Source organism: Scleropages formosus, chromosome 3 (assembly GCF_900964775.1).
Source record: "Scleropages formosus chromosome 3, fSclFor1.1, whole genome shotgun sequence".
NCBI lineage: Eukaryota > Metazoa > Chordata > Actinopteri > Osteoglossiformes > Osteoglossidae > Scleropages > Scleropages formosus.
The window spans coordinates 1,529,403-1,541,455 of record NC_041808.1 but is presented as its reverse complement, the minus strand read 5'-3'; the positions used below and the strand labels follow the sequence as shown (position 1 = coordinate 1,541,455).

The 12,053-nt window shown below is 47.3% G+C and overlaps 2 protein-coding genes across 2 annotated transcripts; both read right to left on the bottom strand.

Moving 5' to 3' along the window:
* Positions 1–1,778: 1,778 nt before the first annotated feature.
* On the bottom strand, positions 1,779–2,171 carry sycn.1 (syncollin, tandem duplicate 1). The gene has a single exon (XM_018736276.1). The coding sequence runs from the start codon at positions 2,169–2,171 to the stop codon at positions 1,779–1,781; it is 393 nt and encodes a 130-aa protein (XP_018591792.1).
* A 3,422-nt stretch (positions 2,172–5,593) lies between these two features.
* Positions 5,594–7,812, bottom strand: selenow1 (selenoprotein W, 1). The gene is made up of 6 exons (XM_018736320.2): positions 7,655–7,812; positions 7,022–7,046; positions 6,859–6,912; positions 6,692–6,766; positions 6,221–6,317; positions 5,594–6,014 (listed from the first exon to the last, which is right to left on the bottom strand). Exons 1-5 carry the CDS (start codon positions 7,681–7,683, stop codon positions 6,240–6,242), a joined length of 261 nt encoding a protein of 86 aa, XP_018591836.1. The 5' UTR covers positions 7,684–7,812; the 3' UTR covers positions 5,594–6,014; positions 6,221–6,239.
* Between the last annotated feature and the right edge of the window lie 4,241 nt (positions 7,813–12,053).

The following is a 12,053-nucleotide window of genomic DNA, read 5'->3' as shown; positions in this document are numbered from 1 at the left end:
AGTGTGTTCTAGTTACGAGGACAGCTGGTAGGGGAGTGGTTAGAGCCGCTGTTTTCGGACCCAAAGGTCACAGGTTTGAGCCTCACCTCTGGCTGTAGTACCCTTGAGCAAGGTACTTACCTGAAATTACTCCAGTAAAATTACCCAGCTGTATAAATGGATAAATAATTGTAACCTTAACACTGTAAGTTGCATTGGGGAAAAGCATCAGCTAAATACAAAAAAATGTAAAATGTGATTATTTCTGCGACTGCTGGTCGATATGACCTTTGGAAGGAAGCCACCGCTTCTTTCGCCCTCCCTCGAGATTAACAAGAATGTGCGACGCAGGGATTCCGAAAATAATAAGCACGTGAGCACCTGCTTCCACGTACGGGTCATCTGCCAAAAGAGCGGCCCGAGGTTCTCTTGATCATCCCGACGATGAAGGAAGCCCTCGGAGGGGGGCTTGACGCACCGCAGGGGGTCGCCCGAGGCACCGAGCCCACCCGCGGGGGTTTAATGCCAAAGACCTCATTAAGAGGCGCTCCGGCGTATTTATCGCTCCGTCGCTCAGCGGGGAGGGGAAGAAGGCGACCCGAGAACATGAGCAGGGCCTCACGGGCCTCCGGAAACGCAGCCGAGTTCAAAATAATTCTTCCTTCAGGTCATTTGCTACCTTAATAGGCAGCGTCATCATTTCGTCTTATTTTATTTGCTCTTATTTACTTGGGGAGGGGGCCGTCGGCCGAGGCCGGAGCGGAAGGCGAAGCCTTTGCACCCGGGTCATCGCGTGCTCCGATCCCTCCGTCCAGGGAGGCGACACGGGGCAGTCGGGGGTCGGACTTTTCCTCCCTCAGCCGCGTCCCTTACGAGCCCCCGAGGTGCACGTGCTGATCAATAACCCACGTGCACAACCCACCTGGGCACCCGAGGACACATCAACGCTCCCCTGCTGGCATTCAGCTGTGAATTCATTTCACGCGACTGAAATTTACCCTGGTACATCAGTGTATGTCTTAAAGTTTGTTGCTGCCATTTCACCTCTGTGCCATATTTTTAGCTACACACACACACAAACCTGTAAGTGTGCTGTTTCGGTGCCGTTTCTTTATTCGTCGTCTCTTCACCAAATTCTGTTACCGCGCGGAGCGTCGACCGAGCGAAACGACTCACGTGTGCGAATGTACTTGACCGGCAAACTACCTTTTTTTATTTGCATTTCCCTCCTTTTCCGTCCCTCTTTGGTTCTGCCCATTTCTCAGTGTCTCTCCCCCAGTGAACGAGGCGCACAGGGAGCCTCGAACTCACGCCCAGACGGTCATATTCGTGCCCTGAGCCGCTCATCTGCCTGCGCTCTGCGAAGCGCAGGCCCTGAACTCGACTTTATGCCGTGAATCCGAATAACAGTTTTAAGATTTAGTCCCATTAAAAACTTCGCCAAAATTTTCAATCACGTTCTCCGTTTCCTTACGATCAGCAGCGGAGAACGTGATTGAAAATGTGATTTTTCCCCCGGAAAAAGAGAGAAAGACAGCGGAAGGAACACAAGTACACGAACGCCGTGCCCTTTTACAGGGCTTTACAATGACAGGTGGTTGAAAAGGGAGCCGAAACGACCGCGGCCGGAAGGAACACGTGGGAATGGAAGCGTCGCCGGGAAAAAAGCACAGGAGCCCGTTTCATGAATGCTCTTTTATTGCCGCCCCTCTACAGGTGCCCGCCGATAGTTCTTCGTTCCTCGGCCTGGACTCCGCCCCCGAGCTCCGTCCTCCGTCCCTCGGTCCTTCCTCGAGCGTCTAGCACTCGCAGTAGTACCCAGAGATGTCGTCGTTCCAGTTTCCAAACAGACCTTGAGCCACTTCTTTCAGGCGGTACTGGATCCCGGCGGAGAACTTGCGGTTCTTGCCCTCCTTCTTGACGCGCGACCACACGGTCAGACTGCAGCGCGTCGACACCACCAGGGACGAGATGCGGTTGTTCCAGGCATAGGGAATAATTGGAACGTCGTCCAGCGAGTACGCGTCCAGGTACTGGCCGCCGCAGCTCTGCTCGTTGTAGTAGTGGCTGTCCTCAAACATGCGGGCGCAGACCTTGTTGCCTTCAGCATCCTTCAGAGAGTTTGGGTCTGGACACTGGGCCTTGAGGCCCACAAGGCATAAGGCACTCAGGAGAAGGACACGGATCATCATCTTTGTGATGGGTGTAGTGTTCTGGACCTCGGCAGCATCGGCGCCGCGTATAAATAAGCTCCTTCAGTGCCACAACGCAAAACGATAACCCTGATGTTGTGTGGGAAATTCAGCGCCTGGTAACACGTGTGTGTGTGGGTGTGTGTGTGTGTGTGTCTGAATATGTGCTCAAGGTTGCACTGTTCTGGACTTTGAAGTCTTTCTTGAGTTAGGCTTTTAACCATTAAGCCCCAAGAATACAGGTAAAAAAAAAACTTTATAAAGAACTTATAATGTGTTGATGCTTGGAAACAAGGTAAACTTGGAGTAAAAAACCATTCAAGAGAATGTATTTGTTATGTAATTTATTTATTCCATTTTGCCACCTTCTTTTTGTTACTTCATAATTTTTTACATTTAACAGCTTCACTTGATCTCCTTAAGGCAAATAAGGTAAGTATTCTGAATTATGAGGTATTCTGTGGACTTTATCGGCTGTTGTCAGCTGTCAGTCACGGTCATTTTTACTGTGAACCATTAAAAAAATGTCTCTTCGCTGTCAGCCGATTTCATTGGCCATAGTTTACTAGCAGAAACCATCCACACTTCAGTGCTGACCAATCAGAGTTTAGTATTGACCAATCAGAGCGGAGGGTTGAGTTTTGTCCCATCTTGATTGACAGCTGTTTATTCACATCCAAGGAAGTGAACTCTGAGGACAAAAATGTCACTTTAATAATTAGTCATAAAACTTTTTTCTGTAGTGCCTTTCAATGCAGCTTCTAAAAGTGCTTTGTTTTAAAAAGATAGATATATAGGGTGATATAATAAATTAAAACAATAAAACAGGCAAAATATAGAGAACGCTCTTGCTGCCCGAGTTGTGTTTGACTTGCTGAAGCGTTTGCATGTATGTCCTATACTCATTTCTCTGCACTGGCTTCCTATAGCTGCCCGAATCAAATTCAAGACCCTGGTTATGGCCTACAAATGCATCAGTAGAACTGCTCTCAGACATCTACAAGTCCCGATCATTCACTACACCCCAACCAGACTGCTACTCTCTTCCACATCTGCCCGCTTGGTGGTCCCACGCACAAAGGGTAAAGCACGGAGGTTCTCGGTTCTGGCTCCGTTGTGCTGAAGTGACCTCCCTCTCTCACTCAGAACTGCTGAATCCCTGTCCACGTTTAAAAGGAGTCTTAAAACTCACCTCTTCCAGACTCACTTCACCCATCTCTTAAGTTCATGTAAGGTATAAATGTTCATGCCCTTAAGGTATATGTGTTCATGATCATCCTTGGATCAATCCTTTACAGAGCCACTCCTGCAACATAACGTAAATGTTCATATGTATCATATGTATAAGTTTCATGCAGTTACTCGTGTGATGAACATCAGTGCATATGGTGAAGGAAACAAACTGTACTTAAGAGTCACACGTCTACAGCTATGTCTCTTTCTCCTAATGTAATGAACACGTTGTATTTTCTGAGATGTAAGTTGCTTTGGAGAAAAGTGTCTCCTAAGTGAATACATGTAAATGTAAAACGAAACATAACAATACGGATCACAATGCGGATAATAGTGAAACAAACCGGATGGTTTTGTGTGAAGACGAAGGTGTTTGTCATTATATACAGATTAACTGCTTTCATGACTCTTCAGCAGCTCTAATCTAATAACGTTTTTGAAAGGCACATATTGTAAGATGCCCACTGTTATCTTCAGTGCTGCTTTTTTCAATGAAGAATTCTATTCACGGCCAAAAAAGGGAACGTGTTTCCGCCCACATATTTCACTGCGCGTTTTGGCAAATTTTTGGGTACACAATATCAGGCGTACTCTTTTCCGTCAACTTTGGCCTGATGATAACCTTATGATTCCATAACCAAAATGGGATCTGATGCCAAAGCAGCTGCTGCAGTTCTCTAAGGTGGCATTGGAAAGAGGAACCACGGCACCGTTACACTGTTTACAATCCTGGGAAGCGAAGGTGGGCACAAAGGGGCCAAAAAACTGCGCCAACTGTCTAAGGTAACCAGACTCTGGGAGAAGGTGCACCTGCTGCGTTCGCCATTACCAAGAAGCACTTTGAATTTGGATTTTGAAATCTCTGAAAAATATTATTAGTCTTTTTAAAGTATCTGGTGGTCATCAGAGGTCACAGTGGTTCCTGGGATATTGCAGAATAAGTATAAATTTAGGTGGTGGTTAAATGGTGGTTTTAATCTGACAGCACATACCGTACGCTACGCATAGAACGTTTTCATACGTGCATTTCCATTCCTAAACTTATAATACCGGTTACGTTATATCTTTATATTTTCGATGTTATATTATCTAGAATATTTATATTATAGACTGTATTACATAGTCTTAAACGAATTATATCGAAAATAAAGAAATCACTTCATACATAAAAAGCACCGGGTCGTATCCATAAAGCATTTTAAATTTTCTGGAACCGCTGTTTCATGTCGTTCAAGCGCGTCTGTTCATGAAGAAAGATGAACGTTAAAGACCTCGAACGCTATGGTACAGCGCCCTCCTGTGGCCGTTTCAAGCACTGCGCCGCCCTCCTGTGGCCGTTTCAAGCACTGCGCCGCCCTCCTGTGGCCGTTTCAAGCACTGCGCTGCCCTCCTGTGGCCGTTTCAAGCACTGCGCACCCACTGCTACAATATGTGGAACATAAGAAACGATTTCATACTTGCAGTGTACTTCATTAAAGTAGCTATCCACTTTAAATCAGATTAATATTCTTTTTGCATCCTACTCAAACTGTATTAAAAGCTGTCTGTAGGAATGAGGTAAAAAAAATCTGTTTTTTGTGGAGTACTATACAGTACATTAGAATCAGACTAAGCTTTGCTAAGTGCATCACTGGGTGAGAAGAGCACTCTACAAAAAAATAAATAGCTTGAATTGAAACGTGTGCTGGCGCGCGCGCACGCAGAATCTGCTGGTCCTGATGCACACAAGGAATTTGCTCTGGTGCTTTCAGTATTACAGACAGACACCTGACACAGAATAAAATCAGGCACACAGAGGCACGCCACTTCTCCCAAGTAGGGTAGCGGTGAGCCGAGCCAAACCCAGCAACGCAGGGCGCAAGGAGGATACACCCAGAACAGGACGCCAGTCCATCGCAAGGCACCCCAACCTGGACTCAAACCCCAGACCCCCCCCACAGAGTAAAGAGAATATTCACTTACAGAGTAAAAAGAAATTAAAAAAAATGTAATAAAAACACATAAAATTACAAAAGTCATGGGATATATTGTACTGACAGGAGACCTGAAAGGGAGTATTGACTGTTCATAAGGGTGATGCCCACAGGATCTGGTCTTGTGTCTTGTTCTGGCAGACAGTGCTCTGTAATGCCTTTTATTACATATAAAGAAAAGTTTTTCATAGAAAAGAGAAATAAACACAAATACAAAACATTTCACTGACATCCCTTTATTAGTACCACAGCATTTCAAAAGCAAACCTCAGCATTTTAAAAGCAATGACCACAACTATGTGCAATACACATTTTAAAAGAAATATGCTGAAAAGGAAGTGCAGAATATTCTCCCTTTAATAATTCTAGCCATTAAAACAGGATTTTTAATATCCCAACCACAGATGAGAACAGAAGATCACACCATTATGAAGCAACCCCCCCCCCCTCCCCCAATGGGTACGTTTCACAGGATATCAGGTTTCCCTTTGTTTTCCAAAGCCGTCGAGTCCAGGCATTCAGCGTGGAATCTCCCCGGCAGCACGAGAACCATCAAGTCGCACCCGTGTCTGTGACACTTCGGGTACCACCCTCATTAATCGCACCGCCGGAGAGAAAGACACACTAAGACACCAGACTGGAAGAGGAGAGAACACTACATTCAGTTCGAAGCACAACTCTAAGATAAGTTTACTCTTAAGCATGTCCGAGCAAGCGGGTAAACGCAGTAAATCTATTAGTACTTACGTTACTCGGCACAGCCTATTAAACGGCATGTAAATTAACAGCACTAGAGACGCAGAGGAGCAGACGAGACAGAGGGCAACAGCACGAGGTCCCTACCTCCAGTGGAAGTGCGGCCTCATTTCCCCAGAGCCTCTTCAATGGCCCTCACCACAACCGCAAGCTTCTTATCGCTGTCTAGATGTCCATCCCCCCGCTGGACACACAAATACACACATATAACTCACCCCTGACACAGGTGGGTCATTTTCACTATCAATTCAGGGCAAGTACCTCGTTCGAACAAAGGCACTACAGCAGGAGGTGGGATTTGAACCCCGATCCATCAAGTGCAGGGCAGCAGCTCCCACCGCTGTGGCCCCCGTACCCATTTGTTCCTTGACTAACAGCTCTTTTTCTATTCTTCCCTTTAGTTTACAGTTTCTCCATCGGTACCTGACATTACGTGAGAATTTACTTACTTCTTTTCCGCCAACGATCTACGCTTTCCTTTAAAGGAAACTTTAGGCAGAAGCTGCAGGTCAGAGCGACGCACAAAACGCGCGCTGCATCAGAACACGTTCCTTTTACCTTCTTCGAATGGACCAGCTTGCCGTTCACCTCCACCTCGAACCACCCCGTTGTCGTCGGCGTGCTCTCACCAGTCTAGGGTGAGAGAGCGCAAACGTGGCACGCGTGGTACGCGAGGCACACGAGATAACCACGTCACAGGCAATTAGAGGACATGGCTTACTTACAATCTCAAGATCACCTGGGAATTCATCCTCAAGCAAAGTCTTGAGTTTGGTGAACTGCGAGGGGAGGGAGAAAAACATGGTAATGTAAGTGAAAGTGGTGTAAGCCTGTACTGGTTATTGGGGAAATAGCATGAAAGAAGCTGTATCACATGAAGCAACTTGCCTTGGGTTTGTACCCTCAGCCACCGCTGAAACAGAAAGGGCAAAGGTCACGAGAGGTCATGAGAGGTCACGAGAGGTCAGCAATCACATTACAACGCGTAGCACACAGAACACACACCGCAAAACCAGCAAACCCTGCACATTAAATTTAATGCTTCCTGCTTGCTCACTTTGTATCAGTTTGACTCGAAAGAGGGAATAACTTTTTAATCACTCACAACCGGTCTGTGATGAAAGGAACAGTTTAGGAACTTAATCTAGCGCCGATTATACGATTTTTTTCGATCCGCACAAAGCTAACATACGTCTTTCATTTGTCTTGCAATCAGCTATAAGTCTGGCTTAATTCCGAACGAGGGGAGGAAAGAAAAACTGTAATTCACTGGGACAAGAATCAAAACAACGGGTTTTGGCGGAAGTAGGTTGTCTGTTTCCCCTCTTCCTATTCTTCTTCGCTGATTACGCACGTTACGTACGGTACGTATAGTACGCACCTTGACGTCAGAGGGAAAAAAACGCCCTCCATCGCCCTCTAGCGACCGAGGCCACACGGTACATCTATCAACTGGAACTCTATACTCTGGGGATTATTTTTAGCTCCCACACTATCAGTTTCGCTGCCCGAGTGACCTACCAGTAAATGACGTGCACTTTGACCACCATAGTGCCGGACGAGGTGACGCTGTTGTGCAGCAAAACCCACACGAAGAACCGCGCAGCCTTTCTAAAAAGCTGAACCCGCAGACTGAGCCCGTTCCTCCGACCGTCTGTTTTCACTGCTCTTCCTCGGAGCAGATGTCTGAGGACGGAACCACTGGGAGCTACGGGGGTAAACCAGTCAGACGGGTTTGAAGGTGTTTCCAAAAGTAGAATTTGTTTAAATTCAAAACCATATTATGTAAAAACCAGTATGCTTTTAAGCGCAAGATAATTAAGGTGAAGCTTTAATAAAGAGGATTGCAGGTTATTGTCGTGCGTGGTATTCCGAGGACCCCTGTTCATCCAGGGCATATGGTTTCATCCTGTTTTGTGCTTCTTATGTAATTGGAGGGAGGCGGCTCTAAATTACGACTTTTCAACTTGTCAGCATTCCGTCTCAGTTCAGGCCATAACTGATGACACGATGTATTTAGTCGCAAAATATGTACACGAATTCTCAATACAAATTCGGGTTTCGTGTGAGACCCTGCGCTGTGATTCCGTTGAATTATTGGACACGTAGGAATTGTCCACCAGGGGGCGCCTGTTCATCGCAAGCGTCATTCCGATCTTCTCTTGTTACAATGTTTCACTGTAATCAGTCTAATCGCCTTTTTATCTGAATTTGCAGAGCCACATCAAAGGCGGTCTCGCCGCCAGACCACTTTTCTTGTCATTTTGTTTCCTCTCCTTCACCTTCTGCCTTTTCCACAATCATGTCAAAATAAGTACAGTCTTTCAGTCTGAAGGCCTCCAGTTGAACCCCAACCTGCCTTGTGCTCTAGTATCATTGATGAAGGCTCTTACTGTACCAGTGGAGTCTAAGTAAGTATTGTTGCACGTCCTGTCATACCTGTGTGGTTTAACTGTCCAATTCTTAAGTGTGGAACTGAGCGCAGCATCGTTACCATGACGACAGAGTCTTTCTGTGTCACCACATGGCTTTGTTTCCCGTGTCGGTGGAAAGATCGCATGTGGGGAGAAAAACGGGCACCGCCTCCCCGAGGCCTGACTGAAAAGTTCCCATAACAGCGTCTCTGTGAGCTCACTGCTGACTGAAGGAGACTTTCCGGTCTAGCAAGTGGTTTCTAGGTGCGTCCGCCGCTGTCACGTGGATGGGTGTGAACCGAGGCCACGAAAATGCGGAACACAGTGGGATCGAAGTGCTCCGCCATGTTCGTTTCCCCGTGTGGTGTGTCAGCACATACATGTCCCACAAACTGAGCATAAAAAAAGCTGTGAATCCCTCCCCCCAGAGGTCTGAGCATCACTGCAAGGCTGAGACGGCATCATCACGACGGGCCCAATAATGCCACACGAGTGTTGTGTCCCAAGAATTTCAGCCAAATGCATTATACTGATGACGGGAGGCCTGAATTGTGTGTAGTCTGAAAATATTAAACATGACAGATACACACACACATTTTCAGAACCGCTTGTCCCATACGGGGTCGCGGGGACCCAGAGCCTAACCTGGCAACACAGGGCGTAAGGCTGGAGGGGGAGGGGACACACCCAGGACAGGACGCCAGTCTGTCGCAAGGCACCCCAAGCGGGACTTGAACCCCAGACCCACCGGAGAGCAGGACCTGGTCCAACCCACTGTGCCACCGCACCCCCTCACATGACAGATAAATAGATATAAATAAATACACCAAAAATGCTGATGCTGTACTGGACCCAGCCTGACGATGAATGGCGTACTCCAAAAGAAATATACTAAAGGTGAGAAGGAAGGCGAGGTAGCGGAGCGTGAAAAAGTCCTGGAAGTTTATAAAGTGTAAAAAAAAGTATCCAGAATATAGATACGTCCTACAAAGTATTCCTCATTCTCCTGGGTGACTTCAACCTGCATGTCGATGACATTCATGCAAGCGGCCTTCTGTTGCTCCTACAGTCCTTCGATTTCTCCCTGTCCCAATCCCCTGCTACTCACAAAGCAGGCAACTGTCTTGACCTTGTATTTTCCTGCAACTGTGGCTGTCCCGTTCTCTCTGTCACGCCTCTGTATGTCTCTGACCACTTTTTCATTTCCTTTCAACCCTCCCTCACCACTAACTCTTTGTCTCTTCCTGCTCCTGTTGTCACCTTTTGCCGCAACTTAAAATCTCTCTCACCTTCCTGCTTTGCCTCTGCTACTCTGGCTGCTCTGCCTTCTGCTCCACAATTCTCAGATCTATCTACAGATGATTCCACTAACACTTTCCTCTCTGCCTTATCTTCCTCCCTTGACTCTCTCTGTCCTCTGTCTTCTAGACCAGCACGCCCCATTGCTACCCCATGGCTGTCTGATACGTTACGTGCTAACAAGACCAAACTGTGGGCTGCAGAGCAAAGATGGCGTAAATCCAAAACTCCATCGGACCTGGATGATTACCAGTCACTCTTTGCTGCTTTTCAATCTGCTGTCTCTTCGGCTAAAACCTCCTTCTTCCACAACAAAATACAGTCTGTATCCAAAAAAACCACACAGACTCTTTGCCACCTTCTCATCCCTTCTGTGTCCCCCGCCACCTCCTTCTCCCTCTTCTCTCACTGCTGATGACTTTTTGTTTTTCAGAGACAAAGTCAAAGCGATCACTGATAAATTCTCATCAACAACCTGCCCGGTTCACGCTGGATCTCCCTGCAAAGCTATCCTCTCCAACTTCAAGCCACTCTCTGAATCTGAAGTCGCTGAGCTGATATTGCGCAGAGCCACCACCTGCTCGCTTGATCCGATCCCATCATCACTCCTTCAGAACATTTCCCTGTTAACTCTCCTCCTCCATCTCTTCTGTCATCAACTCCTCACTCTCCTCTGGCTGTTTCCCAGCTGCCTTCAAAACTGCTCTAATTTCAACTCTGTTAAAAAAAAAAATCCTCCTTGGACCCCAATCTAGTTGAAAATTACAGACCGGTCTCTCTCCTCTCCTTCCTGTCCAAAACCCTTGAGCAGGCAGCTTGTGATCAACTGTCCGATTTCCTCACCCGGAACCATCTCCGTAATGGTCATCAGCCTGGTTTCAAAGTTGGTCACTCCACTGAGACCGCCCTTCTGGCGATATCTGATGCTCTCCAAGCTTCTAGAACTGCCTCCCTCTCCTTGGTCCTCATCCTCCTCGATCTGTCTGCAGCATTCGACACTGTCAATCACCGGATTCTACTCTCCTCTCTTAACCAGCTTGGGATCAAAGGTGCGACACTAAGATGGTTTGTCCTACCTCTCTGACAGATCCTATCAAGTGGTCTGGCGGAGCTCTCGTTCTTCTCCTCTGCCTCTCTCAACCGGTGTTCCGCAGGGCTCGGTATTGGGTCCTCTTCTTTTCTCCATCTACACCTCCTCCCTTGGTCTGGTCATAGCCTCCCATGGATTCAAATACCACTGCTACGCTGATGATACCCAGCTCCTTCTCTCCTTTCCACCTGGTGCGTCAGACATCTCCGCACGCATTGCTGCCTGCCTCCCGGACATCTCTTCATGGATGTATGATCACCACTTCCGACTCAACCTCTCCAAAACAGATTCTTTACCTCCCCGCTGGCCTGTCCTCCTGTCACGACCTCTCAATCAAACTGGAAAACTCACTTACTTAGCTCCTTTGCTAAGAGTCTAGGAGTTACGATTGATGTGAGTCTGTCATTCTCTCAACATATTGAAGCCACAACCCGGTCCTGCAGATACATCCTGCATAATACTTGTAGGATCCGTCCCTTCCTCCCTACTGACTCCGCCCAACTACTTGTCCAGGCCATGGTGACTTCCGGTAGGGACTACTGCAACTCTCTCCTGTGTGGCCTTCCTGCTAATGCCATCAAACCTCCTCAGCTTCTACAGAATGCTGCTGCACGGGTTGTGTTTGATTTGCCAAAGCGCTCCCACGTATCTCCTCTACTCATCTCTCTGCACTGGCTTCCTATAGCTGCCCGAATCAAATTCAAAACCCTGGTTACTGTATACAAATGCATCAATAGAACTGCTCCCGGCTATTTACAGGAGTCGATCAACCGGTACACCCTAGCCAGACCCCTTCGTTTGTCTACTTCAGCTTGCTTGGTGGTCCCGTGCACGAAAGGCAAGGCTCGGAGGTTCTCGGTTCTGGGTCCGGGGTCCGTTGTGGTGGAATGACCTTCCCCAGAACTGCGGAAACTCTGTCCGTTTTCAAGAAGGGTCTGAAAACCCACCCTTTCCAGATCCACTTCGCCCAAGATCTCTCCAGCTCATCTATGGTGTAACTGTTCACCCATCGTAACTCCAGAAGCATCCCCAGATACAATCTTTATTCAGCCACTACTCTGGCATTGTACTTGCTTATTTGTGTATCTTATAATATTAAAAAAAAAAACACTGGTGG

What these genes read in the sequence shown, in the direction of transcription:
- sycn.1 (XM_018736276.1), bottom strand. Translation starts at nt 2,171, where the DNA reads ATGATGATCCGTGTCCTTCTCCTGAGTGCCTTATGCCTTGTGGGCCTC.